Genomic DNA, 19744 nt, shown 5'->3' on the forward strand with positions numbered 1-19744 from the left:
ACTTCGAATGCCTAAATTAGTCTCCCTAGTTCGAACTAGGGAACCCATATAGGGTATGTCTACACAGCAGCGTTATTTTAGAATAACTGATGTGATCCCGAAATAACAAAGTGTGTCAAGCTGGAGGACTTCTTACACTGACTACTGTAACCCTCATTTCATGAGGAGTAAGGGAAGTCGAAGGAAGAGTGTTCTTCCTTTGACTTCCTGCTTTGTACCCATTACCCATTACTAAATTAAGCTATTTCGATGTCAGCTACACAATTAACATAGCTGAAATTGCATTAATTCAATTTTTGCCCTTCTGTGTAGACATACCCATAGCAAGCTTAAGAAAGCAGTATTCTTCAGAAATGGCCCAGAATGTCAGGGTGTCATTATCATAAACTGCCATGTTTGGAAGGGTTATAGTAGAATACTTCTATAAAGAGGAATAATTCTCACAAAAGGAGTCTTGAAAGGCATTTGCTGTCAGTTGTGACTCTGACTGAACCCAGACAATGCCACTGAGTGTGATCTTTGAGGTATAAGTGGCAAGGCTGATGTTTTCTGACACATGGATGCCTTGGGGTGCATTGCTTGGTTAGGACGGGTCGCATTGTGTTAAGTCAATGTCAGGTCAGCGTACAATGTGATGCAATGATGCACTGTTGGAAAAGCAAATAAATTAGACAGACTGGGTAAAACAGTAAATGCAGCCTCGATTTTCAGCAGTAAGAATTGCTTATTATTCTTTGGCTTCATTCTAGGAACATACAACCAATGAAGGAAAAGGGATAGGTAATATTATGAAGGGCCGGCAATCAGACTCTGTGGCTACGTCTAGACTGGCATGATTTTCTGCAAATGCTTTTAATGGAAAAGTTTTTTCGTTAAAAGCATTTGCGGAAAAGAGCGTCTAGATTGGCACGGACACTTTTTGTGGAAAAGCGTCCGTGCCAATCTAGACGCGGTTTTGTGCAAGAAAGCCCCGATCACCATTTTCACCATCGGGGCTTTTTTGTGCAAAATAGTTTTTAGCTGTCTACACTGGCCCTTTTGCGCAAAAACATTTCCAGAAAAGGGCTTTTGCCCGAACGGGAACGTCAAAGCATTTGCACAAGAAGCACTGATTTTGGACAGTAGAATGTCAGTGCTTTTGCGCAAAATCAAGCGGCCAGTGTAGATAGCTGGCAAGTTTTTCCGCAAAAGCAACTGCTTTTGCAGAAAAACTTGCCAGTCTAGATGCAGCCTGTGTGTGTGGAGGATGGGGGGAGTTAAATTCTCAAAAACCTGCTTTTAAACACAAGTGAGAATTATAAATGCCAGTTAAACGACCAGAAACATTGGTGTGACCTACCAGGGTACACTCTGGGCCAATACAAACTGTGTGACTCCTGCCTTGTAACCTGGAGTGCTGTTTACAACCCTTTGATATTGCAGCCTCCAAGATGCACTGCTGACAAGCAGCCACCAGCAGGTAGGCTACTCCCGGTGATATCTGTGTGTTCTGATCCCATCTGGCCTCACATTGGCTCTAAGTTATGCACCTTTACCTACAGCAGCAGCTTTCTGCTGAATACAAGCAGCCAGTCTCTCTCAGCTGGTAGAGAGGAGACGTGTCCCTAGTGCCTGGGAGAGACTCGCTGCTCTGTCCTCAGCAGGGTGGTGCTGCTGTAGCTGAGGAAGACGTACCCCTCCCCCAGCCAGCCAGCTCTGTGTGTGGATTCCTGAGCGCCTGATGGGACAGGGCTCATTAAGCAGCTTCAGGGCCGTGCTGCTGCGTAGCTTGGAGGGAACCTTGCTGCCAGGTGAGCCCATGCGCCCTCAGTCCCAGATCTTCCCCCAGAGATATATGTCTTATACTGCCCAGCCCTCTGGACAGGACAGATATGTTATTCTCATTGCAGAATTTAAAGGAATAATGTGCACACAATTTGTTACCCAAAATGGCGTTACCTGGATACTTTAATTTGAACAGACTGGATTAGATAAAGAGGAAACATTGGTTAATTAACTGCACAGAAAGAGTTCTGAAGTGAATATAAGTAATTAGGCATAAAAGTCAGAAATGGTTACAAGAAAAATAAAGATAAAACACTGACTGGTGCCTAATTTAACAAACTTTATGAGATTCAAAGGAAAATTTTCTCACTATATGCAATTAACAGTCTTACTTACCAAAACCTTTCCGTCAAAACCTCTCCCCCGAGCCTAATGGCTGCTTCCTTTGTCTCTTCAGATGTCGTGAATGTGATGGTCAGGTGCTTGCCTCTGAATTTTATAGTTTTAGTCTCCCTCCTGAAAAATATTTCCAGCTAGCAGCAAGGCAACAGGCAATCTGGGTGTAAAGAAACACCCTGCAGTTTCTTTGCTAAATTGTGGATTTTTGTCCCTTCTCTGTCTCCAGTCAAAAAATAGCCACTTGTTTACACCTGGTTGAGGTGTCAGCTCACCTTTTGCCTCTGACACTTTTAGTCATGATTTCAGCTTGTGTTTATAGCTTCACCTATAAGGCTGCCACGTGGATTTTGTCCTGTTATTCCTGTTCAGCAAGTGAGTTTTCAGATAACACCTCTCAAGACATACTTTGTACAAAAATTGAGCAGTGTGTAGAGCGTGAAGACAGGCATACCCTGTCACCGTTGGTTTTTGCTTTGCTCAGGTCTGGTAAGGTGCTGACCTGCCTTGAATGAGGAGAGTCCACCTCTCCAGAGTCCAAAATGAAGCTGTCCCCAGCTGTCACTTACAATGACATGCAGCCCTTTACAACCCGAGTATGTGCTGATCTCCTGTTTTAAAGTGTTGACATGTAACTGGTCACAGCTAGCCTTGGAGATTAATACCCCTGAAGCTGAATGAGAAAAATTCTCACCATTTTTGGTGAATCAGTCTCATTTTGCCCAGTCACTAACTTGCATTCATTTACAGAAGGAAAGGTCTTGCCATGCAGTCTGGAGTGTCATACGTGTATTTTAATGAGATCGTATATTCAGAAAACTAGAGCACAATCAGTCCTGTGTAATCCATTGATTCTTTAGGGGGCAATGCAAATCTGTGACCCTCCATCTGTTTCCAGAATCCTTTTGGAGGAGTGGCTTTAGCAACGTCTATTACTTCTCTCTTCCCTGCTCTATTGCCACGAATTGTTAAACCCTGCCTGGCGGATTTGACTGCTGTCAGACCTGCATCTGGCAGAACGTAGCTTCTGAGTAATTCAGCAGAACCCAAGTGCCTTGCTGCTGGGCTTCTGAGGAAGCTGGAAAAGGGACAGCCGAGGGGTGCTTTAGCCAGACAATTCCATTGTATGGTCTGAAAGGAAATAGCGAACGGTGAACAATATTCCTCTTAATCCCTTGACTGTTTGAAAAAGCAAATCTGATTCTCCCACCTTCCTAAGCAGGCTCAGTCGGTGCCCCCCTCAGAGCCTCATGCTAAGCACACACATTTTACATGTGTGAAACAACAGAACCTTAAGGGTTCTCTACACTGGGGGTATGTCTACACTACAGAGTTAGTTCGAACTAACTTAGTTCGAATTAGTTAATTCGAACTAAGCTAATTCGAACTAACGCGTCTAGAACTAAAAACTAGTTCGAATTAGCGTTTTGCTAATTCGAACTAGCATGTCCACATTAAGTGGACCCTGAACAGGGCTTAAGGATGGCCGGAAGCAGTGCCGGTAGGGCATCAGAGGAGGACTTAGAGCGTGGAGATGCTGTCTCAGGCTAGCCGAGGGCTGCGCTTAAAGGGACCCGACCCCCACCCCGGACAGACAGTTCTCAGGGGTGCCCCGCTTGAAAACCAGTCCTGGCTTGGAGTGCCCGGAGTGCCCACACTGGGCACATCACACCACTCGGCCATCAGCCCAGCTGCACTTGCCGCAGGCTGCCATCTGGGGAGAGGGGGCAATTGGGGGGCTGCAGGAGAGCTTCCACCCCCAGAAGCCCGCAGAGCCAGCCCAGTCCTCCCCATCGGGGGCTCGTACCCCATTCCTCCCTCACCTCCTTCCACTTACCCTTCCCTAGCCCCTTTTCTTGATGTACAAAATAAAAGGACAATTGTGGTCAAAAATGGAATCTGTCTTTATTGAACAAAACTGGGGGAGACTGGGAAAAGGAGGTGGGAGAGGGGAAGAGAGAGGCTGGGAGAGGGGAGGGCAACTACAATGATCAGGGGTTGGGAACAGGTCCCATATGAAGAGAGGCTAAAGAGACTGGGACTTCTCAGCTTAGAAAAGAGGAGACGGAGGGGGGACAGGATAGAGGTCTCTAAAAGCAGGAGTTGGGTGGAGAGGGTGCATACAGAAAAGTTCTTCATTAGTTCCCATAAAGAAGGACTAGAGGACACCAAAGGAAAGGAATGGGTAGCAGGCTTCAAACTAGTAAGAGAAAGTTGTTCTTCACAAAGCAAAGAGTCAACCTGTGGAACTCCTTGCTGCAGGAGGCTGTGAAGGCTAGAACTAGAACAGAGTTTAAAGGGACGTGAGATCAAGTCATGGAGGTTGGGTCCATGGAGTGGTATTAGCCAGGGGGTAGGAGTGGTGTCCCTGCCCAAGGTTTGTGGAAGGCTGGAGAGGGATGGCACGAGACAAATGGCTTGGTCACTGTCTTCGGTCCATCCCCTCCAGGGTCCCTAGGGTTGGCCACTGTCGGCAGACAGGCTACTGGGCTAGATGGACCTTTGGTCTGACCCAGGACGGCCGTTGTAAGCTCAGGGCTCAGGGTCGGGGGTCTCAGTGGACCCCCTTGATTTTCATGCACACCTGCTCCTGGGTGGCCAGGCTGGCAGCTCTCCTGCCCAAGCCGGCCACTTTCCTGTGCCTAGTGCGGAGATCGTGGACGAGGTCCACGATGTCCGCACTAGCCCAGGCGGGTGCCCGCCTCTCGCGGTCCCGGGCAAGCTCCCGGGAGCCGCCAGCCTGGTCCCGGGAAGAGGGGGAGGGCTGGGGGGCATCGGGTGGCTGGCTCGATCCGTGCCAGGTGCAGGGTCTGCTGGCTGGGTGCTGGCAGGCTTGCACCTGGCACGGGCACCATAGCCAGCCCGTGCCCCTTTAAGGGGTCCGGGGCCGGGAGGGGGGCAGACGAGTTTCCCTGGTGTTGGCCAGAGTGGCCACCAGGGAAACCTGGGGAGGGCTAGCCTCCCACTAGTTCGAATTAAGGGGCTACACAGCCCTTAATTCGAACTAGCTAGTTCGAACTAGGCTTAATCCTCGTAAAATGAGGTTTACCTAGTTCGAATTAAGTTCGAACTAACGGAGCGCTAGTGTAGCGCCTATCAAAGTTAGTTCGAACTAACGTCTGTTAGTTCGAACTAACTTTGTAGTGTAGACATACCCTGGGAGTGGGGGGTTATTTCCAGTGTTCACAAATTAATTGCTCTGTGTAGACCCCGCAGGCACTCCTGAACCTCATGCTGCTTGAAGCAGTCTTATATCAGAGCACACTAGGGCACACTAGTGCTTGGCAGCTGGGCCTACATGCACCACTCGATGGGCAAGACATGACTGCCTTTTAGAAAACACACTCCCATAGAGCACAGTACCCCACCGTGCAGACAAAATTGGAGACGCTCTAATAAAAAAGCCTTCGTGACGATTACAGGGTTAACTGTCAACACCAATAACTTGCGCAGGACATGGTAAGGCTGTCCTCTCCCATTACATTGCTAACCAACTGCACAAGGAAATCTATTGCGCTAAATACAATTATAGCACCTATGTTCCAGGAAAGGTGTATAGGCCAAAATTATCTTCTTAGTGGCACCATGGCAATCCCACTAATTTCAGGAGTCAGTTAAATGGACAGGGAATTTGGCCCTGAGAGTGTTAAAGCATGCAAAACCAACCCATTTCTCATTATAAAGAGGACGTGTCGCTCTTACCACACAGAGTATCCTTTTATTAAGCTCTATAATTGTAGCCAGGTCACGTGCATTGTGGTTGTATCCGGTGTGCTCTCAGAGGATAGCTAAGGTGTGTGGGAGCAGAGCGTGGATCAGGTAGGAGGCTCCTTTTGTGTATCTTAAGAATCACTAAGATGGGGATGTGGTAAAAGGCCTTTTCCAAATGTAGACCCCTTTAGGGGTGTATTTAATAGCTTACTGGCATAGAAAGAGCTCAAGTGCCTTTTTCTAAGGAGTTGTCAGTATTTGACCTGTAGCTTCTGCTTTACTAGTTGTGACATGGTAGCGTGTGCAGAGTCACGGTTCTTTGTTTAAACAGCACAACAACACCTTCTACCCTGCGTCCGAGTAAATATTCTAGACGTCACGCTTGGCATTTGCATTTCTGTGCTTTGCTTATTTTGTGCTGTCTTGTCGAAGTGGGTGTGCCCCCGGTGAGACTTCATTGTTGTTGTCTAAGCAGGCAGGCTTAGCTTAATTTGCACAGGGTTTCCTCTGTGACTCTGGAGATACCAATTGGCACTAAAACATTGGCTGTGTTCTCTGTATGCCAATAGAGTAAACCCCTTGGACTGGAATGGGAAAGTATCGCTTTCAGCTACCTGAGCAGTGTGGTTGGTTTGCTTTTTTCCTTTGGAGGAATGTAGTCATTTTGCTAAGAACCTGTTTTCTTAAAGAAGCAATTGGCAAGAAACAAGACGCTGGTTACTTACGGTATTGTGGGGTGAACAAGGAAGCAAAGATTATGCTTGTGGTGACAGACTAGTGGACTAGCAGGAAAGAAGAAAGATCCTCGTTCAAATACTGAGCTTCAGAATCCCAGACCGTTGTTTCGGTGAAGGATGAGAATATTGTTGCTGCAAAAAGCTCAGACACAGCAAACGAAAGGGAAAGTCATGGTAGTGGGTGGAAGGCTTGCCAGACCCACGAGAGCAGCCATTGCCGACTTGCTGCTGCCACATTAGTTTCATTTACACGCCCAGTCACTAATATTCTACCTGGTTAGCAGCAGTGAGAGACACGGGATGGAGAAATAATTAAAAAAATGCAATGAAAGGAATCTTAGCTTGTGCTCTGGTCACTCCAGCATTTAGTGTCTTTGAGCACATTTCACAGTGTGCTAATCTCTTGGATATTTTAATTTGAGAGGGTTTTGTCAGTTTGTAGCCTGGTACTTGCCATCTGTGTTCTGATGAACTAGCTGAGAGAAACTCTGTTTGCAGCATTCCTCTGGTTCCTCACTGGGCCGAGTATTTTGGCTGCAGCAGGTCATTTACATGCTCTGTTGAGCCAAAGGGCTTGTTCAATCTCATGAGATCTTCCTATGCCAATTTAAACTGAGTTCAGTACATTTCCATTGCATCTCGTGGTAGCTGGGTACTTCAGGCCTGTTTCCTTCCCACCTATTGCATTGCTGAGCCTTGGAGTGAATTCTACGGGGAAGAAAGAACCCAATCTGAGACTAATACAGCTCAGTCTAGCACATCCCATGTCCCTTGCCAAATTCAAGTTTATAGCTGGTCGTTCCTATTTTAAGGCACTGGGTGGAGGTGGGGGGATTGGGCACAATATGTGTTGCTATGGAAAAAATGATAATACAAAAATTTCACTTTCCTTTCAGGTTTGGGGGCAGGGGGATTGTAGGTGAATACTGCCTTTTCTCTTGGTGAATGTCCCTCCTCCATTTTTATTCATGGGGGGGGGAAGCAGTTTTCCCTGGTGAACCTGACTGTGGTTAATTTTTATTGGGTAAAAATGTCTCGGGATGAATTAGTCTATATTTGCGATAGTCCATATATTGCACAATTTTCAAAAGAAATCTTGTCATTTTTTTCTTCCCTCAGAGGGTCTTCAACAGAAGGGAAATAACTTCATGTCTTTCTAGGGCAAAACAGATGCAAATTGAGAATGACGTGGTATCTGTTAACAGATGCCCTATACCTGTGCAAAGTGCCCTCGTGACTTAGTGAACCCTTTTTTCTGTCCCTGACATCTTGCAGCTCTGTCCTCTCTATCATTGTTTGAGTCTCTAAAGGCTCTTTCTGATGGGACATACCCATCTCCCTAGCTATAAATCATCTGATCCTGCAAGCCCTTACTTTGCTCAACTCAGCAGTCAATACACCTGGACAGAAATATTTCAGGATGAAGCCCATAATTCTTACTTCCAGGTAACTAAGTGTGAAGTTTTCCTTTTCTTTCTTGCAGGCTAGAATGAGTCTCTCCATCACTTCTCCAGTTGCCTTTGACATTCTTCCCCTGAAGCTGCATCCGTTTTCCCAGAGCACCCCAACGGGCTTAGACTGCGTGGGCTGGAAGCGGCGTATCTCATTTCCCGGTGTGTATGCTGCGTCCTTCTTTCTCTGACAGCGGTTGTGCAAGAATTAATTTCAGTTTCATTGAATATGCAAACTATATAGTATTGGCAGTATCATCCCGTTCTAGTAGAGTAATATAAACACCAATTCACATATCCTCCCGTTAAAGCTGTTGCCGTTAAGGGACTTTCTGCAGGTGGTGACTACTATCAGCATGTTACAGATAGAGTAAGGCATAGACAGGTGAAGTCTGGGTTTCACAGGAAATTAGTGGCAATCAAACCCAGATCCCCTGTCTCCCAGATCTCTTCTCTAAATACTAGATGGCAGGATCTGCCTCCCCAGTTTATTTCTACAGATGGTAGGTTTCATATTATTTAAATTCACCAGAGGATCCAGACCCACAAAAAGAGTGCCATGGAGCATAAGAGTATGTCTATGGTGCAGTGCAACCCCTGCAGCAGGTCAGGAGTAGCTGACTTGGGGTTGGGCTCCAGGGCTGTAAAATTGCAGTGTAGAAATTCAGGCTGGGACTGGAGCCTGGGCTCTGGGTCTCAGGTCTGGATTTACACCCAATGAGCCACTAGGCACATCAAGTTCTGCTGAGCGTGTTTCACATCGTTTTGGAGAGGAATGGCTGCCCAAGAAAGCCTGCCCCTCCATGCATGTGCCTGCTGTGCCTAATTGGAAATCTGGCTCTGCTGGTGCCCTGTGAAGGGGAAGAGTCTGAGAGCCTAAATGTCTACCCCCCCCCCCCCCAGTGTTATAGCGCTGCCTCCTGAGCCAGGGTCAGATGGTGCAGGACATCTGTGGGTATTTACTTGCAGTGTAGACATGGGCACAGTGAAGGGAGTAGTTCGTGGTTTTCAGTGCTTTCCTGTGCCTTATTGAGGGAAATTCACTCTCTCTCTCTCGATCTTGTCAGTGGTCTTAAAAGTTTGAATGCATCCTCAGTGCTTACAGCACTTGTATGCAAGCAGTAACAATGCAACCAGATGTCCTTTTTCATCATTGTGAGGCACTGGAATGATTTTTTCTCCATCTGCACATTACAAAGTCGATTAGGTGCCCTTTGCAAGCTTTGCCTCAGGTGTTGGACCAGGCTGAGGGCAGGGTACTTGAATGAATGGTCTTAACAGTATAATAAATCCTATTTGTCTTCATCAATGCATTCCCTGTGCTCCCTCATCTTACTAAGCACACATCTCAGTAAGTGCCCCAGTGCATCTTTGGAACGAGTGCTATGTCTGTGGGTTTAGGGAGGTTTAGGGATAAGGGAATGCCCCTAATACTGGAATGGAGCAATGCCGGGATGTGGAAGGGTTTGGAACCCCTCTAGGTGGCCTGCTCTAGCTTAACATTGGAGATTTCTGAGCAGAAATCTGCACAGGAGATTGCTACCTGCAAGATTAACTTCCCTCTGTGGTTCCCTCCAGCTTGCAGAAGGGAGCAGTGTGCAGCCATGAGGAAAATGGTAAGGCACAGCTCAGAGCCTGGCTGCTGGAGGAGCAAGGCCTGCAGATGGCCCGGCCGTGGGGATTGCCTTCCAGTTCTGATAGTTATGCTGAAAGGGGCTGCGGGCTTTGTCAGCCATGCCATCCATCTCTGCAGGGCTGAACACTCTCCCTTCTGATGTTGACCCCAGAGGGTGAATCTTGCAGAGGTTTTAACTGCACTGAACTCTCCTTGTGGGGTTTCTGCGGGAGGGAAGCATCAGGACTTGTCTGAGGAAGAATGCGCTCTGGCCCCAATGCGTTGGTAGCATCCCTCATCGCAAGTCAGCTTGTGAGTGCAGAGTGTGGAACTGCAACTGATAGAAATAGCTTAATCGTAACAACATGCGGCAAGTCTTGGGGTTGAAAGGGGACATTCTGCTGTCCCATGGGAACTCCAGCTAGCCCAAGATGATCTCACCTAAGTTACAGGTTTAATTAGGTTCCAACAAGCACAACAGAGTCTCTGCCTCATGCCAGCTGGAGATCACTGAGGTGGGGGCAGTTCCTCTAAGTTGCTTAGTAAACACTCAAACAGCTAAATGAGCCCTGTGGACTAAACGTCTCCCGTAGTTAGGAGATCACGTTAAAGAAGGGCATGTGCTGTAGTTTTATGTGGAATATGCATGAGATCAGATGTCTCCTTAATATTCCAGTGACTTGAATACTTTAAAAAATTGAAACGCAAGCCCCGCAATTTATTAAAGAGGGGAAAGTATCCCTGCCAGATTCTTGTGCTCCCCAGAGACCCATATCTGCATAAAGATAAGCTGATAGCTCGAGCAGTTTCAGAGTGGGATGGAGGAAAGAACATGATGTGGGAGATTTTCAAAGGCAGCTCAGCACCCAACTCCTCTTTACAGTCCATGGGCACCGGGTGCAGAAATGCCACTTTTGTGCCTTTGAACGCCCCCCCGCCCTGTGATTCTCAGCAATACAGTCACCCCGATAAACTGCCCTGGCTCTATAGACCTTAATCCTTATCAGGATGACCGACATTCCTATTAATCATCTAAAGCATTATGAACAGCAGGCTTCAAAACTGTGGTTAATAAAATCCAAACACAGAGACTGCAGATTAGCACGGGAGACCAGAAAACAAACCATTTCTTTATCGCGGTATCACCCTCTCTCTCCTTTGCCCTGCCGTCAGTCATGGTGTCAACTACCTGCCTGTGCACTTTTCCCTCAAGCCCTGTTGTTATTTCTCCCCTGTCGCCTCTTTTGCTTGATCTCCTCAATGCAATTCAGAAAGCTACTGCCATCACCTGTTTCAACTCACTCCTGCTGGAAGCCTATCTTTGCTGCCATGTCTACAGATCACAGGAGCCACCTGTGAGTACTGACATGGTAACACTGTTACTTTGTCTTGCTGCCATCCTGTGTATCGGTGTATTCACCAGTTGGGTATTGTTTGAATCTTAGGCCCTGTCTGTGAGCAGTCCGGAGCTTATCTATGTTGTGCCTACTCAAATAAAGGCCTAATCCCTTTTTGGGATCCTTTAAGCACTGCCACAATCGACGTAAATAATACTATTGTTCTCAGCGCAGCTGGCTCAGAGACGTTTAAATCCATAGGTGCCCCTACTGGGAGTTTTTATATTGAAATAATTGAAACTTATTTTTGGAAGTAAAATGAAAAGTGAATGTGGACTGACCAATAGGTGGTGCCGTACATTTTCAGAAAACACTTCCCCAGCAAAAGGGGCTATTAAAGTTGCATCTTGTGGGAGGCACAAGATATTCTGAGCTCAGCAGTGACTGCGAATGAATGTTTAATGTTGTGACCTACGCATGAACCTCAACAATTCCAGTTGAAGCCACAGCAAATCAGAATGAAATGCCACAACAAAACCTTTTCAAATTAACAGAAACCTCTGGAGAGGGAAAAGATGCTTTTCCTCGCTTTGCTGTCTCCGTGATCACCTCCTACTAGGGCTTCGGGAGAGAGTGCGGGCATGTGTTTGCTTGTCCATTTTCCTCCTGGTAGGCTGTTTCTCTGTTGCCAGTAAGAAAACTAAGCCATTGGACTGGGCAGTGCTCCAGGCTCGCTGGTGAATCTTAAGATCAAAAACATCTTTGAGGCAGCCGCAGTATAAAAACATGTACATTTCAAGTCTTACACAGCACTGTTTTCATAAGTGTTGCCCTTGACAGAGCTCTGGGGGTACGTCTAAACTACATGCCTCCGTCGACGGAGGCATGTAGATTAGCCAGATCGGCAGAGGGAAATGAAGCCGCAATTAAAATAATCGCGGCTTCATTTAAATTTAAATGGCTGCCCCGCTCTGCCGATCAGCTGTTTGTCGGCAGATCGGGGCAGTCTGGACGCGACGCGCCGACAAAGAAGCCTTTCTTGATCGGCACAGGTAAACCTGGTTTCACGAGGCATACCTGTGCCGATCAAGAAAGGCTTCTTTGTCGGCGCGTCGCGTCCAGACTGCCCCGATCTGCCGACAAACAGCTGATCGGCAGAGCGGGGCAGCCATTTAAATTTAAATGAAGCCGCGATTATTTTAATCGCGGCTTCATTTCCCTCTGCCGATCTGGCTAATCTACATGCCTCCGTCGACGGAGGCATGTAGTCTAGACACACCCTGGGTTATTTAACACAGAAGCTAATATGACCATTTACCAGATCTTTTTAATATCATTTAATAGTTCTTCTGGACTCTACAGTTCTAATGGCTTCTGTATGAATCATGTAATTCATGGAAAGCCATGAAAGTAAGGAAAATGGAGGCCTCCTGCACTTGTGATGTGTGTGGTCAGCTGGTGCGTGCTGGTAAAATCCCCATTTCCAGAGTCTGTTCCTTGCGCCAGATTGGGCAGGGAGCACTGCAGAGGCATCCTGTTTGGAAGTGTCCTAGACTTCCCTCCAGTCTTCCTTCCATGGCAGGATGATGGCCATAATGCTTGGCTTTCAATGGGAGGGGTGCGATTAACGGAGGAAAAATTGTCTGAGTTTCATCCGGGCTTCTGCTCCTTGTACTAGGACAAGAAGATGCTGTGCATGGCCTTCTAACAATTTAGGAGGTGAGAAACCAGCTACTCTCATCTCAGACATGGCAACTTTGCATCAGGAAGGAGTGGGGTGGAGGAGGTCCTTACCTCTAGTGCCACAACCAAGCTTCTACTTAGTTGAAGACATCCTCCTAGCAGTCTTTGATCCTGCTGAGCAAGGGGAGGTGTTCTGCCTGCCTGCCAGCCATTCACGTCTGGGCTAATTGCAATGCAGTATTTGATTCTTTCCTCTTAGCTTAAGGCCGGACAGTTAATTGCATATTCCAAGGGCTGTTTCTTGTCAGGTTCTACCAAGCTCCAATCCGTCAGTTCGGTGAGGACACTAGGGAAGTTTGTGAGACATGAGGAGGTGCAACTCTGAACTCCTTTGTATTGAAATTCAGTTGCTGGTGTGTTGTTTTCCTGTAGATAGAGTCTGAATGAAAATATGTTTGTGGATCTTTAGGGTATGTGTACACTTGCACCCTCTTTCGAGAGAGGGATACAAATGCAGCTGAGCAAAATTGCAAATGAAGTGCGGATTTGAATTTCCCGTGCTTCATTTGCATAATGGCGGAGCACCGCTATTTCGAAATATTCTATTTCAAAATAACAAATGCTGTGTAGATGCAGTTATTTTGGGAGAAAACCCTTCTTTCGAAATTACCCTTATTCCTCATACAACGAGGTTTACCGGTTATTTTGGAAGAAGTGTTTTCTCCCGAAATGACTGTGTCTACACAGCGTTTGTTATTTCGAAATAGCGGCAGTCCGTGATTATGCAAATGAAGCACAGGAAATTCAAATCCACGCTTCATTTGCAATTTCGCTCAGCTGCATTTGCATCCCTCTCTCGAAAGAGGGTGCAAGTGTACACATACCCTATTAGTCCAGAAAAGCGTAGGGCAAGACTGGTAGGTGGCTGTGCTCTGCAGGCGGGACAGAGGCAGACAGAACCAGTGTTTGTTAAGGAGATTTGCTCTCTGGCTGCTCTTGGAATCTCGGGTGTCATTGAGTGCTACACTGCATGCCTTTGCCATTCATGGTTAGTTAGGCAGTTCTGATCTTTCCTCTCCAGCTGATGCCTGGTAATAGTGACTGGGCCACAAAGGGGAAGCGTTGGTGACTGCAGTAGATGGATGTCCGCCTGTTTAACACAGCCAACCATAGATACATGTCACGTTTGCCCAGAGGCTCTGCTGGCTTTCTACCCACTACTTGCTGCAATTTCACATGTTGATTTGGATCTACGAACCCTTTATGTTTTGGGCCCTGTCTTCCTGAGAAACAGTATCACAATACATGGCCACAGAGGGAACCCACAGCTTGTCTGGGGCCTGGGAGCAAAATTCAGGTTCTCATCTTGACTGAAAACATCCTAGTTCCACAAACGGTTTGCAGGCCTGGGTTGAGATTAGTTGAAAAACACAATTCCTTCCCTGTCAGATGATCCATCTCTTCCTCTCTCCTTTAAGGCACCAGGACTGACCTCCCAGCATGACTGTGGCTCACATCATGTGAGCCGTTGCTAGCAACTGTTGTGAGGCTGAGTGCTCTCTTCCAGATTTTCAGGGGGTATGGTGTGAATTGTCCTCCCATCTTTGGCTTCTGTGGTGGCATCTTGGAATAGTCCACTGTGCGCACACAAACTGCTGGAGTCTTCGGGGGTAGTCCAGGAAATTCTTGCTTCCTTCTGCTATAGGGAGAGAGAAGAAAGGAAACATTCCCTCTGCTGTTACAGCTGACTACCCGGGCTAACCACAGAGGTATTGGCGGTGCATAAGACTTAACACGTTCTCTACACAGTGGGGATTGTGGGATATGATGATAGCAGTGTTCTCCTATCTCCCATTCCAGGCCCCCCTCTGGAAGGATGGAGCCAGGTTCCCCCACCTTCCCTAACAACTAGGTTGTTGGTTTCCCTGGGGGGCAAATGGAACACCCCTCAAATTCTCAGCACCAACTGACACACAGCCTTCAAAACGAAAACCTCTTTCAACTGATCAAGAAAGCCAAGGTGTCATCTACTCTGTTTGCCAAGGTCCTGTCTACACTGGGAAAATTTCTTCCCAAATTCAAACTGGGTTTCTATTAAACCAGTTTTAAAACTGACCTGGATTGAAGTGGACCTGCTTTAGGGGAACTGAATCATTGTTAGTGAACCAGATGAGGCCACCTTTTTCTTATAACCATTCTCTCCTAAGCCTGGGCTATGCTATTTCTCTAGCAGCCTTTTAACACTGGACCAGCTTTTGAACCAGTTTGAATTTTTTTTAAGTTCCTCTGCCTTAAGAGACAAAGAGTCTGTAACAGAACTGCCCTCTGGCATCGCCAGAGATGACCTAAAGAACAGCACCTCTGGGAATGCTTCCGCTGCGCAGCAGGAGGCGCTGCAATGCCAGTACTGGCCCTGGCATGTGCCCTGAACGTGCGTCCTGCTGACCAGTAGTGAGAGAACTACCTTGCTCTGGCCAGACACCTGTCTGATTTTTTTATTTAGTGCAGGCCCTGTGTAAATTGGGCTTTTAGGCTTGTGTTAAATAGACACACGGAGAGCAGTTCGATGGGATTCACTGAGTGAGATGAACCGCTGGGGGTAGAGGAATGGGGGGGGGGTTACTCCATGGAGGGACTGTTTGTTTATTCAGCATCCTGTGACTGACATTCGTCCTGTTTTCCCGGCTATGGATGGGCTGTTGCACTCACACTGGATGAGTTACTGTGAAGATGTTTGACAGCTGCTGGAGAAATCCATTTAAGGGGGGGACATAATCACTCAGTAAGAGGCCTTCAGGATTATAAATATTTAGAGTCAAGGCGCTAATTGCGCCAAATTTTGGGGTGCCCCACGCAGCTGTGTGCTGTGCATGGGTAGTGCCGGCCCTGGCGGCCAGCCCCATCCCTCAGCCAGCCCCCCATGGGCTGCGCACAGCAGAGCTGTCTCTAGGGGAGGGTGGGGCCTAGAGCACTCCCCCCCACACTCTACCCTATTCCACCCCATCCCCCAAACACTCCATCCCTTCCCCTGAGCCCCCGCCCCTGCTCTGCCTCCATTCCACCTCTTCCCAGCTTTGCTCTGCTCCTTCCCCACCCCCACTGCACCCTTTCTCCAGGCCCCCATACCTGCCCTGGCCCAAACAATACAGCCCATGTGACAAGCAGAGGACCTGGCACCAGCAGCAGGGGTCAGAGCTGCCCCCACACTCCCCAGAGGCAGCTCCGTCAGCTCCCAGCTACCTCCCTCCACTTTCGGCCACTGGTTCCATCCCTTCCCACAAGCGCCCTCCCCTAAGCGACATGGCTGGGAGCCGGGGAGAGTGGAGCAGGCTGGGGCCGGGTCACTCCATTTCTCACTGCCACCAATGAGCATGGGGGCAGACCTGACCCCTCTTGGCTTCCTGCCCGGCTGCCCTGCTCCTGCCCCCCAGCTGTGGGCCTGCCCCCACAGCTCTTACCCTTGCAGCCCTGCGTGAAGCCTCCCCGAACAGAGGGGCCACTTCCCCATATAACACTACCCTCACAGGGGGCTGCATAAGTCCCCAAAACTACTAGGGATGGCCCTGTTAGCAGTCCTGCAGTTTAGCTAAACAAGCTTCTGACTCTCATAGGTTTTTGCTTCTTTCCTTCTTGAAGGGCAAAATGGTTATGCAAGCGACATTATAGAACAAAACAAGGATGCATGGGGAGCACACATATGTTCTCATACACCTTTCGAGCTAGTGCTGTACCTTGAAATGTCAGTACCTTCCCCTCTTCACCACGGAAGGGCTATTATAGAGTTTAAATGGTTGGAAGCTAATTGCAATGTCATCTTTCGTCTATAAATCACAGAAAGATTAAACGGATTGAAGATTGACATACTGCATCTACTCCCAGCCACCAGTGTTTGCTCTGGCAGCGTGTACTCTCTCAGAGATCGAAAGCTGTCCTTGCGGGTTCCTTGTGTGAAACGTTAGTGAGCGCCTGTGTGGGAGAGTGGGTTTATATGGGAACGTGTGCACTACCTACTGGGGGAAAAAATGATCCACAAATCCTTTCTGGCTCATTTTTAATTGAAAAAGTGAAAGAAAATCCTAGAGAATTATAAATGCCTCTATAGACAATCCGTTTGCCCCCTCCCCAAAATTAGCCATTTTCAAACAGAGAAGCCTACAACAAGTAAATACAGTAGGGCTGTGTCTACACTGGCATCCCTTCCGGAAAAGGCTTTCAAGTAGGAATAAAAGATCCTCCGGAAAAGGCTTTATTTTCCGGAGAATCACGTCTAGACTGGCGCTTTTCTCCGGCTTATCTCCAAGCCGGAAAAAAGCGGCAGCCATGTTAATGCAAATACCGCGGGGGATATTTAAATCCCCAGGGGATTTGCCTATTCCAAAGTGCTACATTAGCATCCCTTTTCTGGAAGGGATGCCAGTGTAGACACAGCCATTGTGTTTGATTAAGCTCACTTGGGCATGGATTGCCTTCTAGTTAGGTGTTGTCTGGCATCTAGTACAACAGGGCAGGCATCTGTGACTGGAGTCCATAGGCCCCTGCCACAATACTGATTAATTCTCTCTCCCATCTTCCCAGAAGAAATCCTCTCCAAATGAAAAGTTGCTGCCAGGAATGGGTTAGATGGCAACTTTCCATGATGGGATGGAGTTCCTGATTTCTGCAACCACGCTTCGGCGTACTTATACGTTCTGTACATTGTGTTAAAATCCAGTGACACTATGAAGTCACTAATTTATTGTTACTGTTACAATATACAGGGATGTGTCTACACAGCAAAGTTATTTCTGAATAACGGCCATTATTCCAAAATAACTTTGTGAGTGCCTACACAGCAATTCCGTTATTTCAAAATAATTTCGAAATAATGGACGGCTTATTCTGACTTCTGTAAACCTCATTCTACAAAGAAGAACGCCTATTCTGAAATAGCTATTTTGAAATAAGGCTTGTGTCGATGCTACACTTCTGCTATTTCAAAATAGCCCCTCACCAGAGCCATTCTAAGTTATTCCTCTTGGGGTCTAAATCAAGATAGTACGTCTACATTAGGGAAGCCTGCCTCGGAATAATTTTCAGGCTTCCCTGAAGTGTAGACGTGCTATTTCGAAATAAGCTATTTCGGAATAACTATTCCAGAATAGCTTATTCTGAAATAACCATGCAGTGTAGACATAGCCTAAGCGGCTAACAAGTTAAATAGACAAGGCAAGCAAATGGTAGGAGACTAAACAAAAGCACCCAAAGAGAAAGAGAGAGTGACTCAGTGCAGATCAGTGGCAGAGGAGGAAATATACCCTAGGTCTCCTGATTCTCCATTGAGAGCCATACTCACTAGGGAACACTGCCTCTCTGATGCACTCTAGCTATACTTAACTTATGTAACCTCACTCTCAATATTTGCTCCTGTTACACATGCCGGTCTGTCAGTGACTCTTCTAATGTGGTTTATAATATGAGCAACTCTGGTTAGATCTGACAGTACAGCAAAGAGGAATGGTTCTGTTTCGGTCCAATTGAGAATGCTGGGAAATTACTATAACAAGACACTGTAGAGTGCATTTATTAAAATATAATGAAACCATAGTCATTCATTTTTCGATATTTAAAAGATAATTTAATGAAACTCCCTCAGCCCCAATGGAAATGGAACATTATAATAAGCAGCACTTGGAGTAGCAGCAATAATAAGACATATTGGAATGTTCAAGAACTTGAGCTGTCTGACTGGCTGGACATTGTTATGTGCTTTGTCATAACTAGAAGTCATGGAATACAAAGGCATCAGTGGAGCAGTTCTCTGTCGCAGAAAAATATTCTCCTGGGACACTATTGAGGCAAACCCCAAAATGATTTCTATGTCCAAGTGGGAGACAGCAATCCCAAGGTAACATCTTTAGAACCCTTCAACAGAATTACTAACGTCAGAAATTCATAACCTGTCACCTAAACTTAGGGTCTCAGATCTGCAATTAGGAATCTCAATAATAGATGCTTCTCAATAATAGCTACTATTAATTTCACTGGAATTTGCCAGCACTTTGAAAATCAAATTACCCTTATTAAACTACATATAGTTTTAGGAGAATTCAGGTTGGAAAATTAACCTAAACATTGATTACTTTAATCTGATGGATTTCAGTTTGGTAAAGGAGCCTGTTGGATTTTGACAGGCTTAGAGCTGATATGTTGTACACTTCAGCTTTTCAGAGTCCAAATCAGCTTTCGCCATAAATTTATTGTTCTGACTTTTCTCTATCACTTTCGGAGACTCTCACCATCAATTTGCTTTTTCATGCACAAAGACCAAAATGTGCATGTTTTAGGCAGTGTATCTCCAGTCAGAATGAAGGGAACAATCTGTGAGAATGTTCATACTATATCATTCTGTATCTGAACAGAGGCACAAAATGGCAGCTTACAGACTCCTCAGAGGGGAAAAAGTAATATATTATAAAGCTGCATAGGTAATCATTATGGCAAATGTCTTTTCTGAGAAAGGAGGATGAAACCTCCTAAGGCTAGCATCTCCAAATCCTTGATCAGGTCTTTGGAATAATCAGAGAAGAGCCTACCTCTAGACAGCCATCCCAGGTTTCACCCAGTGTCTGTTATATACTGGATGAGGACTCTGGCAGGGACGCTAAGTGAGAAAAGGCAGCATTAGTCACATTGCAGAGTTGTTTTCATCTTCTTGGCCTGTTTTAAAAGTTAACAAATTCTCACAACCTGGAGGGGGGTAACTGTTATCTCCATTTTTCAGGTAGGGAAACAAAAGCAAAGTGACTCAACCAAGGCCAGAAAGGCAGCAGTATCAGGGTGGAACTTTGAACTTGAGGATTCCTGGCTCCAGGGACTGTTCTCAGAGAACTAGACATCACCTCTCTTTAAAATGTCTGTCTTCTACTGGGATTACACGTGAACAGTTAGGAAACTTTGTTTAAAGTTTGCTGAATTAAATCTCCAGATTTCATCCTAGTCTAATAACAACCTTGGCAGGAGGGTGCTTTTTATGACACCTCAGTCTGCCCTGCTAATGGAAGCATGATGGGG

General features: G+C 46.7%; 1 protein-coding gene across 1 annotated transcript in view; it reads left to right on the plus strand.

The window, feature by feature from the left end:
- ARHGEF4 (Rho guanine nucleotide exchange factor 4) overlaps positions 1–19744 on the plus strand; it is a 317320-nt gene that overhangs the window by 153611 nt on the left and 143965 nt on the right. Inside the window, exon 5 of the mRNA XM_006125203.5 lies at positions 8092–8221. Within this exon, the coding sequence (XP_006125265.3) occupies positions 8092–8221 (130 nt within the window). The remainder of the gene's footprint in view (positions 1–8091; positions 8222–19744) is intronic.

This window comes from Pelodiscus sinensis, chromosome 10 (assembly GCF_052426305.1).
Source record: "Pelodiscus sinensis isolate ZL-2025 chromosome 10, ASM5242630v1, whole genome shotgun sequence".
Lineage (NCBI taxonomy): Eukaryota > Metazoa > Chordata > Testudines > Trionychidae > Pelodiscus > Pelodiscus sinensis.